Below are 22,103 nucleotides of genomic sequence, written 5' to 3'. Positions count from 1 at the left end.
CGAGATATTTAGCGTTGGACAAGTTCGTACAACTAACTACATTTCCCAAGATTCCCTAAAAGGCCTCGGCGTGTCACTATTATTGCAGCGAGAAGAAACATCCGGGTCTCTCAGGACTTTGACTGGCGACCAGTCGCCATTCGTGGAAGCGAATAGAAATATATTTTTGGAACTAAATATTAACATTGAGAAATTCAAACCCATAGGGAACATTTAGAATATTGTGCTGGCTAACCGTTGGCCTGATCGAGAAGGAGCTTCATTTTGGGGGTCTTGGCCCCGTGCGGCGAGCCTTCGTCATCTCTTTTCAAAGCCCCCATAAGTTGAGACGCCGATATCGTGTCTCTTGTTTTTTTTTCTCTGGAGTATTTTATGAAGATGTCGCCGTGATGGGTTTTCCGCGTTTGAACGATATGAATCGGGGCCTTCGCCGCCTGACCCGCAGTCATTGCAGCCCAGTTTATTCCTGTCTTTCGTTTGATGCTAGTGAGCTCAACAGTGCTCAGCTCAAACCTCGGCCTCGTTCCCCGCACGGAAACAAATATGGAGAAGAACCCGAGCAGCAACAACAACACAAAGGTTCCACCACGTTCCAACTCCTCTGGGCCCACCCCGGGGGAATCTAAACCGAAAACAGGTAAAAAGCGCTGTCACTCGGAAAATGTTTATCTCTTATGAAAATAAGACAACGTTTCTTGCTGTATGGAAGTCCGCACAGGCCTCGTCGTAGCGCATAGCTATTCCTAACATGGCTGACATCGTTGTGAAAACATTTGACCTGCTTTGCAAAGTAAACAGCAACATACTTGTAGGACCCGGTTCAAATATTTCATGTTATTCGCTTTTTAATCGCGTGAATGTTAGTATGAAGTACGTGGTTGCATTGTGCTTGATAAGACTCAAACGGTTACCATTGGGGCCCCAATAAATCATGTAAAGGTAATCTATTTTGTATTTTACGACTGGTATTAAGTGAGGCGAACTCTAACATATTTTCCATGATATGTACACTAAAAACAAATCTACTACAGTCTAATTTTCAACAATCTAATTTTAACAACAACATGCTATTTACGAATGTTGCTTTGACACACGTGTCCACCTCATTCATCTTTTAATATTTGTAATTTTCAGAAAATAAGAATAATGGGGGTACAAAGCGCTACAGCCGCAAGCGAGAGCCTTCCTTTCCCAAAGCAGAAAACATTTCTGGTCCGCGTCGCACCAATCCACAGAAAAGCAAAAATTTTGACAAGAGACCCCCCCAGAGAGGTGGAGCAAGGCAATATGGAGTTTCAGGTGGAGGACGACGGGAGGAGGTTGGTCTTTTAACAAATTTTATGTTTAAAAATGTGATGCATTATAACAGCAGTCTTGTGTAATTGTCATTTATCTTTGCCTTTTCAGGTAGCAGAAACGCGCCGGGCAGAGTTTAGCCCGGCTCAATTTGCTGGACCGAAAAAGATAAGCCTCAACCACCTGTTGAACTTCACCTTTGAACCTCGCGGAGGTAATGGTGCTGTCGGCGATGGTGGCTACTCCTGTTGGGGGCGTCGAAATAAATGGGGTCATAAGCACAAGCCCTTTAACAAGGAGCTTTTCCTACAGGCCAAGTAAGCAAATGAATGAGGAGTCAAGATCATGTGTTCTCCATCAAGTTTGACAATTTATTATTAATAATAACTGTGCATTGTAGCTGCCAGTTCGTGGTGACTGATGACCAGGACTACAAGGCTCACTTCACTGACCCAGATACCCTCGTCAACTGGGATTGTGTGCGACAAGTGGTTAGTGCCTCCCTCTCCTGTGTGGGATATCTTTCGTCGACGCTGCATCGTCGACGCTGCAAACATTTAAGAAACATCTCCTATTTTTTTCATATAGCGAATCTACAGTCATGAAGTACCGTCTTGCCCCATCTGTCTCTACCCACCCGTGGCAGCTCGCATCACACGCTGCGGACATATCTTCTGCTGGCCTTGCATACTGCACTACCTGTCTTTAAGTGACAAGACTTGGTCAAAGTGTCCAATATGTTATGAAGCTGTTCATACACAGGATTTGAAGAGGTAATCTCGAAATAATTGCCTACAGTTGTCAGACAACTAAGCGGATGTACAAAATTGTCAGTATTTTTCACAAGTACATTTATGATTGTAAAACGGACATGATTGCTGTTGCAGTGTGGTAGCTATGGAGACCAAGCAGTATATGGTCAGTGATGTCATCACCATGCGCCTCATGCGTCGGGAAAAGGGGGCTGTGGTGGCCATGCCAAGCTCTCAGTGGGTGAAGGTGGAGGAGCCTGTGCGGTTTGGAGGTAAATTAGCACAGACATAGCTGTTCAGTATGTGCTTGTTATTGTGGACTACTTTACTCACAAAACTCACAAATTCAGGAGACCATTTTTGTAGGATGCCCCCATGACTGGTAGGAAAACAAAAATCAAGAGATAAGATGCCACATGTGTATTCTTTTATTCTCCAGATCTAGCTTTGAGCCCGTATTCCAAGCTGCTGCTAATCTCCTCGACCCAGGTCCTCAGCCTCGTGGAAGAGGAGAAGGCAGTATTGCAGGCTCAGCTATGCCAGGAAGAGGAAGCACAAGCTTGCTTCATCCAGAGCGCCCTTTGCCATTTGCAGGTAAAGGTTAGCTTGCATGTCCCAGTCTTAATTATGGCAATGTAATATTTTTTTTCCAGAAAATGTATTCGGCATTAACTCATTCACTGCCATTCCCGAATTGATTTGGGTATGGAAAATATGACGGAGTGCCATTCGCGAATTTCAGAATCAGAATCAGAATACCTTTATTCGTCCCGCAATGGGGAAATTTGCAATGAATTTGTTCGGGTTTTAGTTTTTCAAGCCTGGTGCAAATAAATCACTGGTCAGACCTCTGGCCATGTTTTTCCCTCTTATGAGGGTGCAGCATTTGCCTTTGTACAGCCACCCACACTCGCACCTCATATTACTCCAGACCAATGTAATTTAGGAATTAACTCTTCTTTTCTGATGAAAGAAGAGATTCTATGGTTTCTTACACTTCTTTGAATGTTTATGTAGTCCTAAAACTCAATATTCTGTGGGTCCTGGATTTTTAGTGAAAATGACAAAAACCCTGGCATTGGAGTGGACACGTTTTTGCACGTCTGGCAGTGAATTAGTTGAAGAATGAGCACTTGAGTACTCTTGATAGGCAAAGCTGACAATCAAATAATTTACTTCAAATATTTCTATTCAGACATTTCTATTCAGAAATCTTGTTTGATGTCAATGTTATATTGCACAGAATATGGCTACATTAATGAGTTATGCCAAAATGTAAGCTTTATGTGCCATCACGGATACATTGGGGCACCTTGAATCGATGTGGTTCTTATGACTGGAAAAGTTTAAACTCAAATCAACAGCACTTCTGCTTCTTGTAGTAAAATTGGTTGTCTGTTTTGCACCAGTTTCCTCAACAAAAGTATGCCACAACGACTTCGATTGTTTCTATGTGGTGTAGGAGCAAGAAGAAATGTTGCTGAAAAAGCAGGCGTGTCGAGACGACAGCTTTGATTCATCCTCTCCGGCTGTTTTCCAACCTGCTCCCCCTGCAAATGAAGTGGTGACCATTAACAGCTCTTTGAAGGTGTAATTGAAGACATTTTGACAGTTGTTTTTTAATATAGCCTTTCTTACGAATACTTATGCTCTTTAGCCTGTGCTGCAGTACTCTTCTGCTTTTGATGATGAGGTGGCACAAGTCCTGGCAGCAGAAGTGTTACACATGCCTCCTGAAAATACTCTGGAAAGTGTGCTTGAAGAGCCTACTGATGATGTTTTGGATCACGCCCCACACCACATCTCTGACAAAGAAACCCCTGCCAAAGAGGCTGAACGAAGTCAGACTCAAACCAGCCAGGTGCATGGACCCTTCTATTATTTCTACCAAGGTTGGTGTTTTTCAGTTCTTTTGTGATGTTGATCTTGATGTTCATAATTTCCTTTTTTTTTTTGCAAAATAGAATACTTGAGACTGACTTAGCTTATGCTTCTTATTTCCCCTTTAGCTGAGGACTGCCAGCAGATGTTCTTGCATCCTGTAAATGTACGTTGTCTGTTGAGGGAATATGGCAGCTTGGAGGCCAGTCCAGATTCCATTACTGCCACAGTGGTGGAGATTGAGGGACACACTGTCAGCGAGGTCAGCACAGCTGAATCAAATTGTTCAATTTGATTTCTGAATATTGCATAGAAGATAAATTAGCCACAAATATGTCAACGTTACACATCATATTCGCAATGAACAAAGTATAGAAAGAGTCTGCTTAGTCCAACTGTTTCTCCAACTCTTTATTTTAGTACTTAAAAAAACAGCACGCATACACTGGCTCTTTAGCACCGCCTCGTGTCAATCCATTCCAAATGAAAACGCTAAATCAGTTTGGAAAATTGCTGTTTAAAATTGTTCATGTTTTTACATTTTTTACAGGACATCCGTCGTCGACATCGTTACCTGTCACATCTGCCACTCACATGCGAGTTCAGTATTTGTGAGTTATCATTGCAGCCACCAATCTTATCCAAGGAAACCTTGGATACATTTGCAGGTTTGTATTTCCTTTTCCTATTTCCGACATGATGCATTTGAAACAAATTATTTATTTCCTCTTTCTGCCAATTGGCACAATTCAGAAATCTCATCATTTGCATATCCTCCGATCAGAACTAGCTTTCCTGGTGTTCGTTTCAATCTTTAACAAATCTGATGCGCATTGTATACTTTTCATTGTGACTGCAGCCATGAATAGGCAAATAGACTGTGGATTGGGCATTAAGTCCCCACGCTCCCGTTCAAATACTAGATGCCTCCTTTTCTTCAGTGTGGTTCACCGGAATGTCACAAGTGAGCGGCACCACGTTGTCCATGTTGTCCATATGTTGGGCTGCGTGTGTTGTTTTGTTAAGCGCTTTGTTCCAGCTTTGTTCGGCTGTTGTGAAAGCGGCATATAAATCAGAATGTATTGGATTGAATTGTTTGTCGGCTGTCCTTTCACCGCATGTCCGGAGTGGAAGATGGCCATCTTTTCCTTGTAATAAGTTGAATGTTGCTGTGCCACAGTAGTCCATACCGTCTGTGATGTGATTGCATCGTTTCAGAAAATGAAAGCGCCAAGCACCATGGATTTGTTAATCTTGAATTCTCTTGCGGCTGTTCGATTCCCATGATCTTCTGCTTAGCTCTGAACTGTGCTTAGTAGCGTGTCACTTTTGTAAGTGCGGGTTTTGGGGGTCATTAGCCAGACTGATGTTGTCATCCACAGTGCACATACCGGCACGATATACTGTACACCTACTCAGGGCGTGCCTTTAGTGTCCCATTTCACGTCCACCCTTTGACTTTTAACGTCTGGATGCTGTCCTCAGTCATGTCTGCCCTTTCTCGATATAAGCAGTGTGCCGATACAGTCAATGAAGCGGAGCGCTCAACAAAGTCACACATAATCATGAACAGATTTTGGGACTCGGTGAATACATAAAGCAATATTTAAAACCTAAGTGCACATTATCATCGTGAAAATTCAGTCAACAAATAGCTAGATATCGATAATTATTTTGAATATTGTGTACTTCATTTGTGGCACTCAATAGAAATTGTGCATGAGTTGCTCAGTAGTTAAATGAATTTAGTTAAATGAATGAATTTCCATACCACTTGAAGATGAATTGGAGAAAAGAAAGCGCCTGAGACAGAAGAAAGCGAGAGATGAGAAACGCAGAGAGAAGCGAATTGAAATTGAAGAAAACAAGAAGCAGGGTAAATGTAAGTCTACTCGTTGCTTTGAAAATCTTCTCCTGGAGGCTTTAGTAGGTACATTAATTTCTTCTTCTGGTTTCCACTTAGATCCTGAGATGTATATTGGACTTGAGAACCTTCAACATTTCCCAGCATTTGGGTCACCATCTACCACCAACAGTCCTCTCGTCCATCCTGATTTTACTTTACTTCCGCCATCTCCCCTCAGCAGCAGTCCTTCCTCTGGTAAGCCGCATCCACTATCTTATTTCTTCTTCTGTTTCTCTCACTGCATTCAGCGGTTCATTGTTAAATATGTGAATAGCTCAGTTTTTCTTCAAACCAGAGATAAAACAAGTTTAAAAATATCACATGTATTTCTATGATAGAAACCAAAAATGTTTTGTCAGTCAAATAAAATCTAAAGAAAACACAAGACTGTGCAATGTGATATATTTTGAATTAAAAAAAAAATAGCACATGGGCTTGATATGTGCTATTTGCCTATTTGAACCTCAAATAAAAAAATACAACACAAATAAAAAGCATGTAATTTTGCATGAAATAGAAATGACCAAGAGGACAGTGATCTTTATCACAGAGATAATTAAAAAGATTTGAATGTTGCCTTTTGTAGCGACTTTCTTTTTCTGCAATATATGGATACAGGGTGATGGTATTCTGTAAAATATATTTTTTTGTCCGAAGTCTTAAAATATGAAAATATGGTGCTCTTTTTTGTCCTGGCCTTGACCAGTGAAAGAATATCCCTATCATCCAACATTTGTTAGACTGTATCATACGGGTCTTCTGCTTGGTTTCTGAATAGTATATTTTTTACAGTTAATTTTAATCTGTCTTCTCTGAGCAAACTATGGTGGACACAACAACTGCTAATACTCATCATTTCATGATAATCACATGGTAATCACAATTAATTCCTGAGCAATTACTTTGCAGGCTGTAAAGTTAGCATTTCTCACTAGGGGAGCCCCATAACATCTCATTTGCTCAGTGTCAAAGTGATTCCCAAGACACCCAATAGTTTTTTTCCATGTATATTGCAGATGGGATGACATTCCCAAGTCTGAATGAACAAAGCTGTCCTACGCTGGGAAATGTGGAGGATGATTCTCTCTGCATGTCTTTTGCACAGGTGTGTCAACACATGGAAACAGCGCAATGAGACATACACACACACGAAAAGTTGGGGATATTTAGCTGCACATTACATTCAAGGAGAACAATGCATTGATGATTTCCTCATCTCAAACAATTCATTGAAACAAGTTAACAACAATAGTGTGGACACCACAGTAAAAATGTCAACAAGCATCAATTACAGCTTTCCAATGATTCAGATGCTGTTCACTAGTTGATTTATTCGCTGCTGATGCACCGCATCCCACTCTGTGAAATAGTGGGACCACACAGCCGCAATGGAGGGTGGTTTGCGGCATCTTGAATTATTTGTCTGCGTTAATATTTTAATGTTTGTATTTTTCATAACATCTAGAATTACGCAAGACTTCTGCCACGATTGAATTTTGTGAATTTAAAAAAATGCTCTGATGTAACTGTAGTGTATTCTGGTTTTGGAATCCTCTTTGGTTAGTTTTCCATGTTTGCATCTTCATTTTTCTAAATGATAGCCCCAACTTGCAGAAGCACAATATGTAGCAATCGCTAAAAATATGAGACTGTTTCCTTCCTATGCACACATTGTGTGACCTTCCTGTATTCCATATAGATGCTGAGAGATGGGAAAGCCAGAATTGATGGTCCTCGAATCAACACAAAGAAAGGTATATAATTTCAAATATTAAATTTGATGTGACACTTAAATTGGAAAATTCAATTGAGCATCGCTTCCTGTCGCTACTTACTTAAATTGTTATTGTCATAAAAGTAGTGTAACCTAACCATAAATTGCAGGCTCATCACTGTCTTAAAAGCAGCTTGTTATATGATCAAGGGCTGAGCTGACGCTATTGTAAGAACTACAAATGATTAGATTTGTACGGTCACATATGACCTTGTCAGGGCAAGTGTGCTTGGTTAATGAGATACAATGCACACTGATGGTGGGTGTGTTTGTGGGGTGAAATAATAGTTTTGTATTGTATTTCACTTCCTGCAAAACCTGTTTAGTGACTATTGAAGATTGTGACTTCTAAATGCTCCTGACTGTTGAACAGAAAAGCTGTTAGCTCCGCCTGCAGCAGACAGTGATGCGGAGAGTGACTCGTCAGACCGTGCTCCTGTACCCAACTTTCAGAACTCTTTCAGTCAAGCATTTGAGAAGGCACTCCTTCAGCTAGACAGTCCAGCATCTTCTCCACAAACCCTGGTTGTCTCAGGTAGGTCACCTGTGATATTTTCCAGAGGATCACACCACCATTGTTATGTAACTTTATTACATAATTTCTTTTTCCCCTCCAGATGAAAAGGGAGGCAAGAAGAAAAAGAAAAAACAAAAGCTTCTCTTCAGCACATCCATGGTTCACACAAAGTAGACAACACTGAAATAAATGTCATGATTTGGTTTCTTGGTTAACTGCTTTGCTTTCTTGTAAACCTGGAATTTTCCAAAAATTTGAAAAGGATTGCAAAATGTACTCAAATGTTGGACCCTGTCACTCATTGGAATGACTGACTGGCTATGTTTTTCAGTTCACCCTTTTATTTTAATTTAGTGCAAAATCCTCCTGAGGCTGTTTGCTGGAAGTAGGACGATTCTACTAACACTGGATAAGATTCATTTTAGGTGCTTTATATGATAAGTAGCAGTCAGCCAGCTGCAGGTACCTTGCACCTTTGAAATCTTTCCAGGGTTCTCAGTGCTCAGATATACCAGAATGTGTATTTCTATCAAACTGACTAAAGAGTTCCTTTTGAAGTACATTCAAGTTGAAACCATTGATTTAGTGTTTTGTGACAATTTGAATACACAACTCATTCATGTATGCAATGACAACAGTATTGCAATAAAAACAGCTTATAGTAGAACAAACTCCCTCATTCTCTGTGAACAAACTATAATTGATGCACTTAATTCCCTCTTGTTTATTGACTATGGTCGCAATATAAATGTAGTTGCAGTTGTGTGAAGCTGGAGAATTAGTGCTGTTTTAAGAATGCTTTTAACTCAAATAATGATGCTGTTTGAGGGATCATGAATTTACCTTTAATTTGAGCTAACTTTTAGGAGGTTATAAAAATGAATAAATGAATTATGCACAATCAAAGAAGTGACTGTCTTATTAAGGCAAGAGACAAGAAATTTATTGTGGTTACATTACATTTATTATAACCAAATAAGTGATCAAGCATCCGCCGAGAGTGCAAATTGAGTCACCCATTTCATTTTTATCATGCATATATTTTCTAAAAACAGTTGCAATAATGAAGCCCCCAAAATGTGTGTATGCCTCCACGAAACTTCATCCAGGTCGAAAAGTTGTGTGCGGGCGGGGTCGTGGGTATAGTACAGTACGGTACTTGTTTAATGTGAGTCAAACATTTTACGTCATCTGGAGTAGCTATATAAGAGGAAGTGCAATACAGTACATTTTCGGAATCGCTTCACATGGGTCGTAAAATTCCGTGTTGTTACAGAGTTATTCGCTTTATTTTGAAAATACTAACCGGAAACAAAGTAATTTCGCTCCATGGCTGGTCAAATCGTTAAGCGCTGTGTGGTCCTGCCTGTCAACAACGCAACCTGAGAGGATTGCAACCTCTTGGCTAGTACCTGCGAAGTTACTCAAAACCTCAATTTTTACAAATCGAATTTGTAGCACTAATTCATGCTTTCTACAAGCATGTAGTCTGTTTGAAAAGAGAATTCAACGCATCGAGATGAACTGAGTTTTTTAAGGTAAGTTCCGCGGGTTTCGCATCAAACTGAAAGACAGGTTCAGTCAGTGTTTCCATTTCGATAAATTGACTTCTCTTGGGTCAGACTGCTTCGTCGATCTGCATTTATTTGGTCACGTAATCTAAACCCTTTTCCTACTTGTGTAGTACTTTCAAAACGTTCATATCTGAGTACTTTATTGGTCTTTACTTTGGAGCAGGCCAGCACGGACTTGCTAATCTCCAGCGGGCGTCGGGTGCTGTTCAAACTCATACGATTTATTACTGGATGCACATTTCAAACATGTAAACAGTGAAGTATCAACTTCAAATACAAATTTCTGAAGTTGAACTCAGCGCGATTGTATTTTTCGTTTGAGATGTTCAGGTGTCAGGTTTGTGTTAAGGCGTTTAAACAATAAACTACGTTTATAGCTGATACAGTAATAACGATGAATTAATGAATTCACGTTCGTTCGTTGTCGTTGTATGTACATCAATGAACCTCACCGCACATCACTATATATATATATATATATATATATATATATATATATATATATATATATATATATATATATATATATATATATATACACAGTGAGACCTCAACTTACAAACTTACAAAGAGTGTGTAATGCGAAAAGTGTGTATCTCAAAAAAAAAAAAATTCCCATCGGAAACCATTAAAATGGGAATAATCCGTTCCCGTGTTTCCATAAAATATACTTTTCAACTAAATAAGCCTTAAAACTACACACACCATACCTTATTCTATGTATAATAAATGTGCCATTGTATTACAATGAAAGAAATACACTGCATTGTATCATAAAGTCACTTTATTTACATTTGTGATGGTCATTTATGGCTTGATGGAATGGCGTTGGAGGTCAAAGGGAATTGCATGAGGACTGTAATTAAAGAAATAAACTGTGCTGTAAAATAAAGTTTTATTTACCTTTTTGATGGTCGTTGATGGCTTATGGAAGGAGAGTCACCTTCCATAAGGACTGTTGGTGCTGTTCGGTCGTGTGCTTCCGCCGAAGATCACTCCGCCAGCCATGGTGGGTGTGTATTATGAAAATAGTGCTTATTATAAGGTTTAATTTTCATAAATTTGACGTTTGTAAGACGAAAAGTTTGTAAGTTGAGGTCTCACTATATATATATATATATATATATATATATATGTGTGTGTGTGTCTCACCCACCATGGGTGGTGTCTGTCCCCCATTTTAGCTCGGGTCCTCTACCAGAGGTCAGGAAGCTTGAGGGTTCTGCGCAGTATCCGTGCTGTTCCCAGCACTGCACTTTTCTGGACCGAGATATTCGATGTTGTTCCCGGGATCTGTTGCAACCACTCGTCGAGTTATGGGGTCACTGCCCCGAGTGCTCCGACCACCACTGGCACGACTGTCACCTTTACCTTCCAGGCTCTCTCCAGCTCCTCTCTGAGCCCTTGGTATTTCTCGATTTTCTCACGTTCCTTCTTTCTGATGTTTCCATCACTCGGGACCGCTACATCCACGACAACGGCTTTCTTTTCCCCTTTATCTATGACCACGATATCTGGTTGGTTGCCCATTACCATCTTGTCGGTCTGTATCTGGAAGTCCCACAGGAACTTTGCTCGGTCATTCTCCACCACCTTGGGAGGTGTTTCCCATTTTGACCTTGGGGTTTCCAGTCCATACTCCGCACAGATGTTTCGGTAGACTATGCCAGCCACCTTGTTATGGCGCTCCATGTAGGCTTTCCCTGCCAGCATCTTACACCCTGCAGTTATGTGTTGGATTGTCTCGGGTGCCTCTTTGCACAACCGACATATTGGGTCTTGTCTGGTGTGGTATATTCCTGCCTCTATGGCTCTGGTGTTCAGGGCCTGCTCTTGGGGCAGCCAGGATGAGTGCCTCTGTGCTGTCCTTTAGGCCAGCCCTCTCTAACCACTGATAGGACTTATTGAGATCAGCCACTTCTGCTATGGTTTGGTGGTACATCCCATGTAGGGGCTTCTCCTCCCATGATTGCCCCTCTTCCATCACCTCATCCTCTGTTCCCCATTGTCTGAGACATTCTCTGAGTACATCATCCATTGGAGCCTTCTCTTTGATGTATTCATGGAGCTTGGATGTTTCATCCTGGACAGTGGCTCTCACACTCACTAGTCCCCGGCCTCCTTCCTTATGGCTTGTGTACAGTCTCAGGGTGCTGGACTTGGGATGGAACCCTCCCTGCATGGTGAGGAGTTTTCGGGTATTAACATCCGTGGTCTGAATCTCTTCCTTTGGCCACCTTATTATTCCTGCAGGGTATCTGATCACTGGCAGGGCATAGCTGTTTATTGCCCAGGTCTTGTTCTTGCCATTGAGCTGGCTTCTGAGGACTTGCCTCACTCGCTGGAGGTATTTGGTCGTCGCCGCTTTCCTTGTTGCTAGTTCGAGGTTGCCATTGGCCTGTGGTATACCAAGGTACTTCTAGCTGTTTTCAATGTCTGCTATTGTTCCTTCAGGGAGTGAGACCCCTTCAGTGTGGACTACCTTGCCCCTCTTAGTCACCATCCGACTACATTTCTCCAGCCCGAATGACATTCCGATGTCAGTGCTGTAGATCCTGGTTGTGTGGATCAGGGAGTCTATGTCCCTTTCGCTCTTAGCATACAGCTTTATGTCATCCATGTAGAGGAGGTGACTGATCGTAGCTCCATTCTGAGGCGGTATCCATAGCCTGTCTTGGCGATTATCTGGCTGAGGGGGTTCAATCCTATGCAGAACAGCAGCGGGGAGAGTGCATCACCTTGGTATATGCCACATTTGATGGACACTTGCGTTAGTGGCTTGCCATTGGCTTCAAGTGTGGTTTTCCACATCCTCATCGAGTTTGCAACGAAGGCTCTCAGGGTCCTGTTGACCTTATACAACTCCAAGCATTCAGTGATCCATGTGTGTGGCATCGAGTCATATGCTTTCTTGTAATCAATCCAGGCTGTGCACAGGTTGGTATGTCGGGACCTGCAGTCTTGAGCGACTGTTCTGTCAACCAGCAGCTGATATTTGGCACCTCTAGTATCTCTACTAATGTCTAGTATCTCTACTAATGCCTTTCTGTGCTTTGCTGACATGAGCTTCCATGTTGTGGAGAGACAGGTTATTGGCCGATAGTTGGAAGCAACTGCACCCTTTGAGGAATCCTTCATGATCAGGATTGTTCGCCCTTCGGTTAGCCATCCTGGGTGAGTCCCATCCATCAGCAACTGGTTCATTTGTGCTGCTAGGCGCTCGTGGAGAGCTGTGAGTTTCTTTAGCCAGTAGGTGTGGACCATATCCGGGCCTGGTGCCGTCCAGTTTTTCATACCTGAGACTCTTCCTTGTATATCTGCCGCTGTGATGGTAACTGGGTTCAGTTTCCAGCCTTGGAGGGTCTGCTCTGCTGTTAGAACCCTACCAGTGAGCGTACACTTTCTTGGAGGGTCTGCTCTGCTGTTAGAACCCTTCCAGTGAGCGTACACTTTCGCAGGTTGTGTTGCGAACAGCCTGTTTATTCTTCTGGCCTCATTCTCTTTCGTGTACCTCTTTAGGCGACTGGACAAGGCCTGGAGCCTTTGTTTGGCAGTTTTGGGCGCTTCAGGTATGGTTATCTGCATGTACCTCTTGGGTATTGGCCTTTTATTCACACCTCTCTGAATCTCCGTCAATTGACTCACATCTTTCCGAGCCGCCTTGATCTTGGCCTCCAACCGTCTTTTCCATGGTGGGTAATGAATCTCGTGGCTCTCATGGTTGCTCTTGTAGCCGAGCATCTCTAGGATCACTGATGCTGAGGTGTATATCAGCTCATTGGTTTCCGTGATCGTTCCGGTCGGGATCGTTCTCAGTGCTGCATTCACAGTTTCCATGAGACTTTCAGGTGGTACTTCACATACCCGAAGTAATCGGTTTCTGAGTTGCCCAGTTTTCATTCTTGCCATGATCTTATCTCTCAGGTCAGTTGCTGCCTCGCTCAGCATTTCATTCATTGGGGCTGGCTTCCCAATCTCATCATTCATTGGGGCTTGCCTCCCAATCTCTGGTTGAACCTCTTCCTCTGATGTGGCAGCCTGGGGCCCTTCACCTCGGACTTTGTGTTGTACCTCATCAATCTCAAGTTGTGATAGCAATTGCCGTTTCTGGATATTGGAACACTGAGCTACTAGTTGTTTCGTGGTCAACCGTGACTGTGGGTTTCGAAGTAACCATTCAGCCCCCATTCTCCGCATGTAACCGCTCTGACTAGGGTTGCTTGAGTAGTAGCATTCCAACAGAGCCATGTTATCGCATCTCATCCATCTCCGCTTTGTTCCAGTAGCCCATTTTTCATCAGGGTGCTCTGGTTCCCCAGCACCTGACGCAGACCTTGTTTGGCCGGGCGACGTCTGAGCCGGCATGTCATTCCATTTATTGTCTCTCATCATTTTTATGAGGTAGGCATTAGCGTGAAGGGTCTTGCCCAAGGACCCACACTGGATGATGTTTTTGTGCTCATTTTCTTTGCCACAAATGGGATTCGAACCCTCGTCTCCCATATGCCAAACTGATGCCTTATCAACGGAGCTATCCAGCCGGCACTATATACACACACACACACATATATATATATATATATATATATATATATATATATATATATATATATATATATATATATATATATATATATATATGGCGGCCCGGTAGTCGAGTGGTTAGCACACTGGCTTCACAGTGCAGAGGTTGCTGGTTCGAGTCCCGGTCCGGCCTCCCTGTGTGGAGTTTGCATGTTCTCCCCGGACCCGCGTGGGTTTTCTCCGGGTCCTCCGGTTTCCACACTCCAAAAACATGCATGGCAGGCAGATTGACCACTCCAAATTGTCCCTCGGTGTGAGTGTGAGAGTGACTGTTGTACGTATGTTTTTGTGACCTGCGATTGGCTGGCAACCAATTCAGGGTGTCCCCCACCTCGTGCCCGAAGACAGCTGAGATAGGCTCCTGCAACCCCCGCAACCCTAATGAGGAATAAGCGGTACGGAAAATGAGATGAGATGAAATATATATATACAGTAAAGTCTCGTTATATTGATATCCAAGGGAGTCCGAAAAAATATCGATATAACCGGGACTGTCGATATATCCGATCCTGCGCCGAACTGCATTAAACAAAAGCCGCCAAAAGAGGGCAGCCAAGCGCCATATAAGAAACGGAGCTGGCCATTAGCTCCCTTTTTTTGGGGTCAGAGATGTTCCCCCAATGTTGCCTCAAAATGGCACATATAATTCTTTAATGATTGTAAACATGTATGCTTTAATCTTCAGAACTACAGTGTATTTGAAACATATTCATAACTGGAAGTGTAACAAGAAAGCATATTAACCAAATCTGAAGCCATTGTTTGGATTCACAAGCAATGCAAGAAGTCATTTTTATTTGCATTTGAATAAAAAGTGACATCGGCTGTCCTTTAATACACAGTATGGAATGTTAATAATTTTAAAAATCATCGCGCTTCAGCAGACAAAACAAGAAACATTGTTGCAAAAAACGATTGCATTCATATACAGTACAGTGGGCATGTACATAACACAACAGGGAAACTGCAACGCTTACATCTTACTGTATTATGTATACAATTTAAAAAAGTCATCAATCTTCTTCTGTTTCCCATTTTTACCTTTTAACACAAACACTTCAATCTCGTCTGCTACACACGAGCTAGCGTCTGAAAATGAAAATGGCTCTGCTACACGGGTGCTGGGCACGTAACCAAGTCACCTGACCAAGTCGACCAATGGCGCGACTGATGGCGTGACACGTAACCAAGACACGTGACCAAGTTGACCAATGGCGCGACCGATGGCGTGTCACGTGACAAAGTCACACGGCCAAGTCGACCAATAGCGCGACCGATGGCGGCTCATGTGACCAAGTCGACCAATGGCGCGACCGATGGCGGCTTACGTAACAAGACACGTGACCAAGTTGACCAATGGCGCGACGGATATATCGATATAAACAACAAAAATGGCCGGCGGGGGATGAAAAGGAGCACCGTAATAACCGGATTATCATAATGACCGAGTATCGTACTAAACGGTACTAATTATACATAAAAAGAATAGAAATGTGCAAGGGAAATGAAAATAGTATCGTAATAAGCGGTACTATCGATATAACCGATATCAATATAACGAGACTTTACTGTATATAATCTCATTTTCCGTACCGCTTATTCCTATCAGTGATTTATTGCCTTGAGTAAATTGAGAATTTTCCTGCTGCCTTTTAAGGCAGTCCCGAGTCAAAGTTGACTGTAGTGACCAGATTCAAAAAATGGTCAGACGTTTATGTTGTAATATGACGAATGGTCATCATCTTTGGAATTTTCCCATAAATAAATAAACCACAGAATGAGCACTTCAAACACCCCAAAATCATTTAATAAGAAATACATTGATAAAAAACAATTTATTACTGAGGTGAAACATCACAGTCATTTTGCCGAGTCCAGTTAGTGGACCACTTTAAATTTCTGCCTCCGTGAGCTTTTTGTGAACTTTTTTAACTGAAACGTTTCAGTCAGTCAGTGGAAAATGGTTGAAGAGAGATATATGCTGGGTCATAGAGAAGTTTTACAGTTTTACTCTTGAAAGTGTTTATTTTTTCAACATTTTTTTTCCAGCGGTGACAACATCCACAATTGTAACACAAAAAAAATTATCTACGCAAAATACTCTAATTACTCCAGAACCCATCATCTGATTTTCAAAATTCTCAAACTCGTTTGTAGTTTGCAGTGGCCATTCCAACCTGATTTAGGATATTGATAGGCTGTCATTTCGACAAAATCTTGTTATGTTAGTTATTCTGTTGTGGCATTTTCCTGTGCCACTGAGAACAATGTTTGTGTTTATAGGTGCTGTTAGAGAATGTCTGCACAGGTGGAGTTACAAAATGGGGAGGTTGGGAAGACAATGACAGGAGGAAGACCTCACTTGAGTCCCCTGACTGACTCAAGCAACACAAGCCCTTCAATCACGCAGTCGCATATCATCACTCCTGAACCCCAAAAACCTGTCCCCGCCCCCAAACCACGGCTGACTCCAAAACCATTTGCTGTGGAGAAAAAAAACACTCTTAAGCCTATACTAGCACCAAAGCCACAAACCAAACCCAAACCGGAAACGACTAACACCACTGGACACACACTAGAGTTTTCCAACAGTTTAGAATTTAAGCAATCAGTTGCCATTGTTAAGCCAAGTCTTGTGTCAACTAGTTCCAGTCGTCCCACCTCAACTTCATTTCGAAAATCCATTAAGGTGAACAATGGGAAGACAACCAATCCTATTGCCCATCCGTTTAAGCCAGCGCCCCCTTTTGATTCTGTGGACACCAACCGAAAAATGCTTCCATTACCAGCCGAAAGGCAGAAACCTAAGAACCAGATGACACCCATGCAGGGTCGAGCATCCATTGCTAGAGCCAAGTCATTGGGATTTCTTAATCTAGATGAGAAAGAAGATGAAAAAAATATTTCTGTGACATTTGTCCCACCTCAACCTCAACTCCACGGATCCAGGCCCAGGCCTGTATCGGCTGTTTTTCTCAACAATCTAGAGGCACCAGTTCCTGCTCCACGCTTCTCTAGCGGGAAACCTCTTTCATCTGATCTTACATCCAAGTTTGAGTCGATTGGTCTGTCATTGCATCGCAAAGCGACTAAAGCCAATGTGAAGGAAAGCACTCCAAAAGAAACATCACTTCCACCAAAGACACAACCGGAGAAAATCAGTACCTTGGGACAGAATACTAGCACAGACGATAAACAATCACCTTCCGACAACCAAGGGGATGGCAATTCAGAAAAAATAAGTGGTCAGGAGAATGAGGATCAGCAAGGGGTTTGCATCAAGTCACGAATTAATCTCCTACTTGATTCCGCCTCTGCTTCTGAGTATTCTGGCCAAAAATTGCATATTCTTGCTCCGGAGTTGACAGTCCCTGAAAGTGAAGCTCAAGTTGGGGTTAAACAGCTCATCAGGCAGCTCACAGAGGATGTAACTTCAAATCAGAGTCCCGTCATGAAACCTGCGCTGAAGCCTCGCCACCTCTCCACTGATCTCACTAAAAAGTAAGATCTGACACCAGGGCTGCGGTGTTGCATGTTTGTTCATGAGTTTCATTGTCATGCATGTTTTATTTTATTTTTTTCTGTGGTCAATTATGCCTTTTTCAGGTTTTCCTCTGAGAAGTTGTCTGACCATATTTCACTTGCAGAATGTCATGAGATCGGCAAAGATCCACAAAGGAGGGTAAGAAATGGACAGATTTTTGAAATCCCAACATATTCCTTAATTAACGTTTGTATTACAGTTTTCTTGTGATACTTTTGTTTGATTAGATTGAACCGGTTAACTCCTGTGGCAAGTTGGTTGTGGAGTTCCAGGATGACCTCGAAAACATCTCCTCAGTGACAGAAATTCCAGCGACAGAACACATTGCGAGTGCTACCAACAATGAAAGTGTTGAAATGCCAACGGTGCGAGCATCCATATTTGATAATATAGTGGAGACATCCAGTGTGACCATTGGCACTGATTTAGTCAGTAAACCATCTTTACCAGGAGGAAAATACGAGAATGAAGTAACACTAGTGACTGCCATTTATAAAGATTGTGTATCTCCACGGGCCACGAGAGTAAACTACACCATGGACACAGTGTATGCAGTGGGAGAGACCCGAGCAGTGAGTGAGAGCATTCCATCTGCTCAGTGGGAAGACAAAGCTTTGACCTTACGCTCCAGACGCTCAGAAGAGAATAGAGCGATGATAGGAACTATGGGTTTAATACAAGGAGAACCAGCTTCAGTAATGGAAATGGAGCAGCAGCCTCGATACTTGCGAATAGGATCCTTGCAGAAATGGCCAATGACGGATGTAGCTCAACAACCCGATTTGGAGAATGTTACGCTTAAGCAATCACAAAGGGGAAAAGACGTGGACTTGAATAAGGACAAAGACAGACAGAGAGAAGCTGATCATGAGGAATTAGCTGCAGCTCCTAAACGCATGAAAACACTACAGACAGCTGAAAAGCCAAAACCCAAGGCGACCTATTTTGCCTTGACCGGACAAATACAGGAGTCTGATGCTGGATCAGACATTTTACATTCAGAAGTGCCTTATGATGACCTAGGTTCTGGAGAGGTCAGCCCTCCAGATACAGTAGCTGCTATTAAGAGGAATCTGTCATTCGATACAACTTTGGGAAAAAAATCTCAAAAGAACTATGAGGATGAAAAGAGGATGAGCCACATTTCAGTCAGACATGTGGTATCTGCACTCGATGCACCAACAGCAGAGAAAATGACAGATGTAATAAAAATGGATCAATCAAAGGAGGATGGAAGGCAAACTGCCAAAATCAAAGTTAAGGACATGGATAAACAGAGACAAATGGAAATTGAACGACGAGCCATTTTACAGTTTTCACAGATGAAGGAAAGGGAGATGCAAAGAGAATTTGAAAGACGGAAGACATTTGAAAGGGAGAAACAAAAACAGATTGAGCTTCAAAACCATAACCCCCAACAACTGCAGTATGAAAATATCGATGAAGTGGAAAAGCAAAGGCAGTTGCCGTTCACAAAAAGGGAAACTCATCAAGAACAGGAGATGCAGATGAGTCAGGAAGTGGAGAGGCAAAGAGAGCTAGAGAGACAGAGAGAGTTACAAAAGCAGAGACAGGAAGAAATGCATCGGCATAAGGAACAAGAAAAGGAAAGACAGCAAAAACTGCAAATGCTGCGTGCACAGGAAGTGGAGAGGCACCAAGTGCTGATGAGGCAAAAGGTGCAGGAAATGGAAAGGCAGCTGGAACTGATGAAGATGAGGGACCAGGAAAAAGAGCAACACAGACAACTTGAGAGGTACCAAGAGCAGATGAGGCTGAAGGAACAGGAAAAGGAAAGACTGGAAGAATTGAAGAGACAAAAGGAGCAGCAGAAAGAACTAGAGAGGCAACGTGAATTGGAGAGACAGCATGGATCGATGAAGTTAAGGGAACAAGAACGGGAGAAACAGCGACAATTTGAGAGACAGAAAGAGCTGATGAGGCTGAGAGAGCAGGAAGAAGAGCGACGGCGAGAAGTTCAGAGAGAGCAGGAGCGGATGAGGCTGAGGCTGAGGGAGCAAGAGGAGGAAAGGTCTCAAGAACATATGAGACTGAGAGAGCAGGAAATTGAGAGACTGCAAGAACAGGACAAGCAGCGAGAACAACTGAGGCAAAGAAAGCAAGAAAATGAGAAACAGCAAGATCTGGTGAGGTTGACGCAGCAGGAAATGGAGAGACAGCAAGAACTTGGGAAGCAACAAGAAAAACTGAAGCAAAGGGAGCAAAAAATGGACAGACAGCAAGATAACGAGCGACAGCAAGAACAGGCACGGCTGAGGGAGCAGGAACTAGAGCGACGGCGAGAACTTAAGAGGCAGCAAGCACGACTGAGTCAAAGAGAACAAGAAATCGAAAAACAACAACTTAAACAACAGCAAGAAGACGCGAGACTGGGGGAGGAGGAAATGGAGAAACTTGAGAAGTCTCGGGAGCAAGATATGAAGAGACAGCAAGAACTCAAACATCAGCAAGAAAAGGTAAGGCTCAGGGAACAGGAAATGGAGAGACGACGAGAACTTAAGAGGCAGCAAGAACGATTGAATCAAAGGCAGCAAGAGATAGAGAGACAACGAGAACTTGAAAGGGATCAAGAACAACTGAGGCAGAGGGACAAAGAAACGGAGAGTCAAGAACTTGCACGGCAGCATGAAAAAATGAGGGTGAAGGAGCAGGAAATGGAGAGACAGCGAGAGTTTGAGCAGCGTCAAGAACAACTGAGGCAGAGAGAATTAGAAAAGGAGAAACTGCGAGCACTTGAGGCGCAGCAAGAACAGGTGAGGCTGAGGGACCAAGAAAAAGAGCGACAGCGGGGATTTCAAAAACCGCAACAAGTGGATCAAGAGAGGCAGTGTGAGTGGGAAAGACAAAGACAGAGAGAAGAAGAGAGACAGACGGAGCTGGACAAGGAGACACTTCTTTTGGAAATGCAAAGGCATAAGAGAATGGAGGAACTGGAGAGAGTTCAAAAAAAAGAAGGAAAGCTCCAAGACCAAAAACAGAAGGACGAAGAAAATAAAAGATATCTTTTTGAGCTTGAAAAGCAGCGGTACAGAGGCAAGGCTGAGAAATCTAAATTAATGTCACTAGAACAAGAAATGCTAAGAAAGAAATCGATTGACAAAGAAAGGGAACAACTCAGACAACTGGAGAGGGAGCACGAGGAAGTGGCTGAGAAAGAAAATTTTAAAGAGCTGGACAGACTGAGAGACTTACAAAGGGAAAAACAACTCAACGCCGAGAAACAACACCAAAGGTTAATACAGGAAGCCTCGCAGAATGAAAGGCTACGATGGGAGGCAGAGAGAGAGAAAATGGAGAAGGCGGAGGCAGACAAAATGCGACAGATTGCCAGACTTCAAGAAGCAGAGCGACACAGACTGAAAGACAAACAAAGGAAAGAGGAACAAGAGAGAATGAGACTGCATCAATCGCCTTTGAAGCCCAAAGTGGTGGATGTGGATTCTTTGCTAAGACCCGCCACCTCTCAACACATTGACCCTACACCAAGATGGAAGGAGCCCTCTTCCAGATCTGAAGTGCCCTACAAGCCTTCCATTCTTGATGTGGACTCTTTTACGCATCAGTCTCAATCGTCATCAAATCAAGATGAACTGTCCGTTTCCAGTATTCAAAAAGGGGACTCCAACTCTAGTAGTATATTACGGACGGCACCTGAAAGAGAAATTACATGGAAGATGCCCCCACAGAATTCTCTTGATTCCGCAAGTCCAGTTTGGACAATATCTCCCCATGACCCACGTCAGCTGACAACTGACATGTCACACAGTAAACCTGTTCCTGAGATAAGAAATCACACAACCAAAGTCAGCCCAGAACGAGCGCTTTTCAGGCAGGATGAACATTCCCTGGCCCCACAGAGCCATTGGCACAGCAGACAAGGAAAGCTGCTTGACTTGGACTCTTTTCCCCAAATAGAGGCATCAACTGCCGTTCGCGGCGGTTCTACAGTTGATCAAGTCTGGCTGCCGAGACAACTAAAATCCAGAGACAAACAGGAAGAGGCCTGGCATCGTAGGAGATCCCAAGGATACCAGGTAATTTGAGGCATCTGACAAATATTTATTCTATTATACAATACAATACATCCTGATTTATATAGCGCTTATTGGAGATAAAGTTGCCATTTGTGAAATGTTTTGTACATTGTTCCTATTCATTCTTTAAAAATGTTTTGTACTGTAAATGAAACTTTCAACGTTGCCTTATTTTACATCCGCCACATTTTACTACACATGCGTGGGTTCTTCTCCTTGT

At 42.7% G+C, this 22,103-nt stretch overlaps 2 protein-coding genes across 3 annotated transcripts in view; both read left to right on the top strand.

The window, feature by feature from the left end:
- Positions 1-100: 100 nt before the first annotated feature.
- rnf10 (ring finger protein 10) lies at positions 101-8,379 on the top strand. The gene is made up of 17 exons (XM_088994506.1): positions 101-637; positions 1,135-1,319; positions 1,408-1,613; positions 1,697-1,787; positions 1,885-2,069; positions 2,184-2,320; positions 2,488-2,642; positions 3,511-3,636; positions 3,706-3,940; positions 4,058-4,191; positions 4,480-4,597; positions 5,710-5,811; positions 5,893-6,030; positions 6,852-6,940; positions 7,535-7,589; positions 7,983-8,144; positions 8,227-8,379. The coding sequence occupies exons 1-17, from the start codon at positions 481-483 to the stop codon at positions 8,298-8,300; spliced, it is 2,349 nt and encodes a 782-aa protein (XP_088850632.1). The 5' UTR covers positions 101-480; the 3' UTR covers positions 8,301-8,379.
- Positions 8,380-9,473: 1,094 nt separating this feature from the next.
- LOC148899331 (uncharacterized) overlaps positions 9,474-22,103 on the top strand; it is a 35,859-nt gene continuing 23,229 nt past the window's right edge. For both annotated transcript variants that reach the window (XR_016114711.1, XM_088994500.1), the window contains exons 1-4: positions 9,474-9,664; positions 16,568-17,785; positions 17,891-17,966; positions 18,056-21,883. Coding sequence is in view for 1 of the 2 variants with exons in the window: in XM_088994500.1 (XP_088850626.1) it covers positions 16,581-17,785; positions 17,891-17,966; positions 18,056-21,883 (5,109 nt within the window). In the remaining variant the exon portion in view is untranslated. The remainder of the gene's footprint in view (positions 9,665-16,567; positions 17,786-17,890; positions 17,967-18,055; positions 21,884-22,103) is intronic.

This window comes from Hippocampus bargibanti, linkage group LG04 (genome assembly GCF_051943395.1).
Source record: "Hippocampus bargibanti isolate YZ-2025 linkage group LG04, ASM5194339v1, whole genome shotgun sequence".
Classification (NCBI taxonomy): Eukaryota; Metazoa; Chordata; class Actinopteri; order Syngnathiformes; family Syngnathidae; genus Hippocampus; species Hippocampus bargibanti.
Note: the sequence above shows the minus strand (reverse complement) of the source record. Positions and strands in the feature narration are given on the sequence as shown.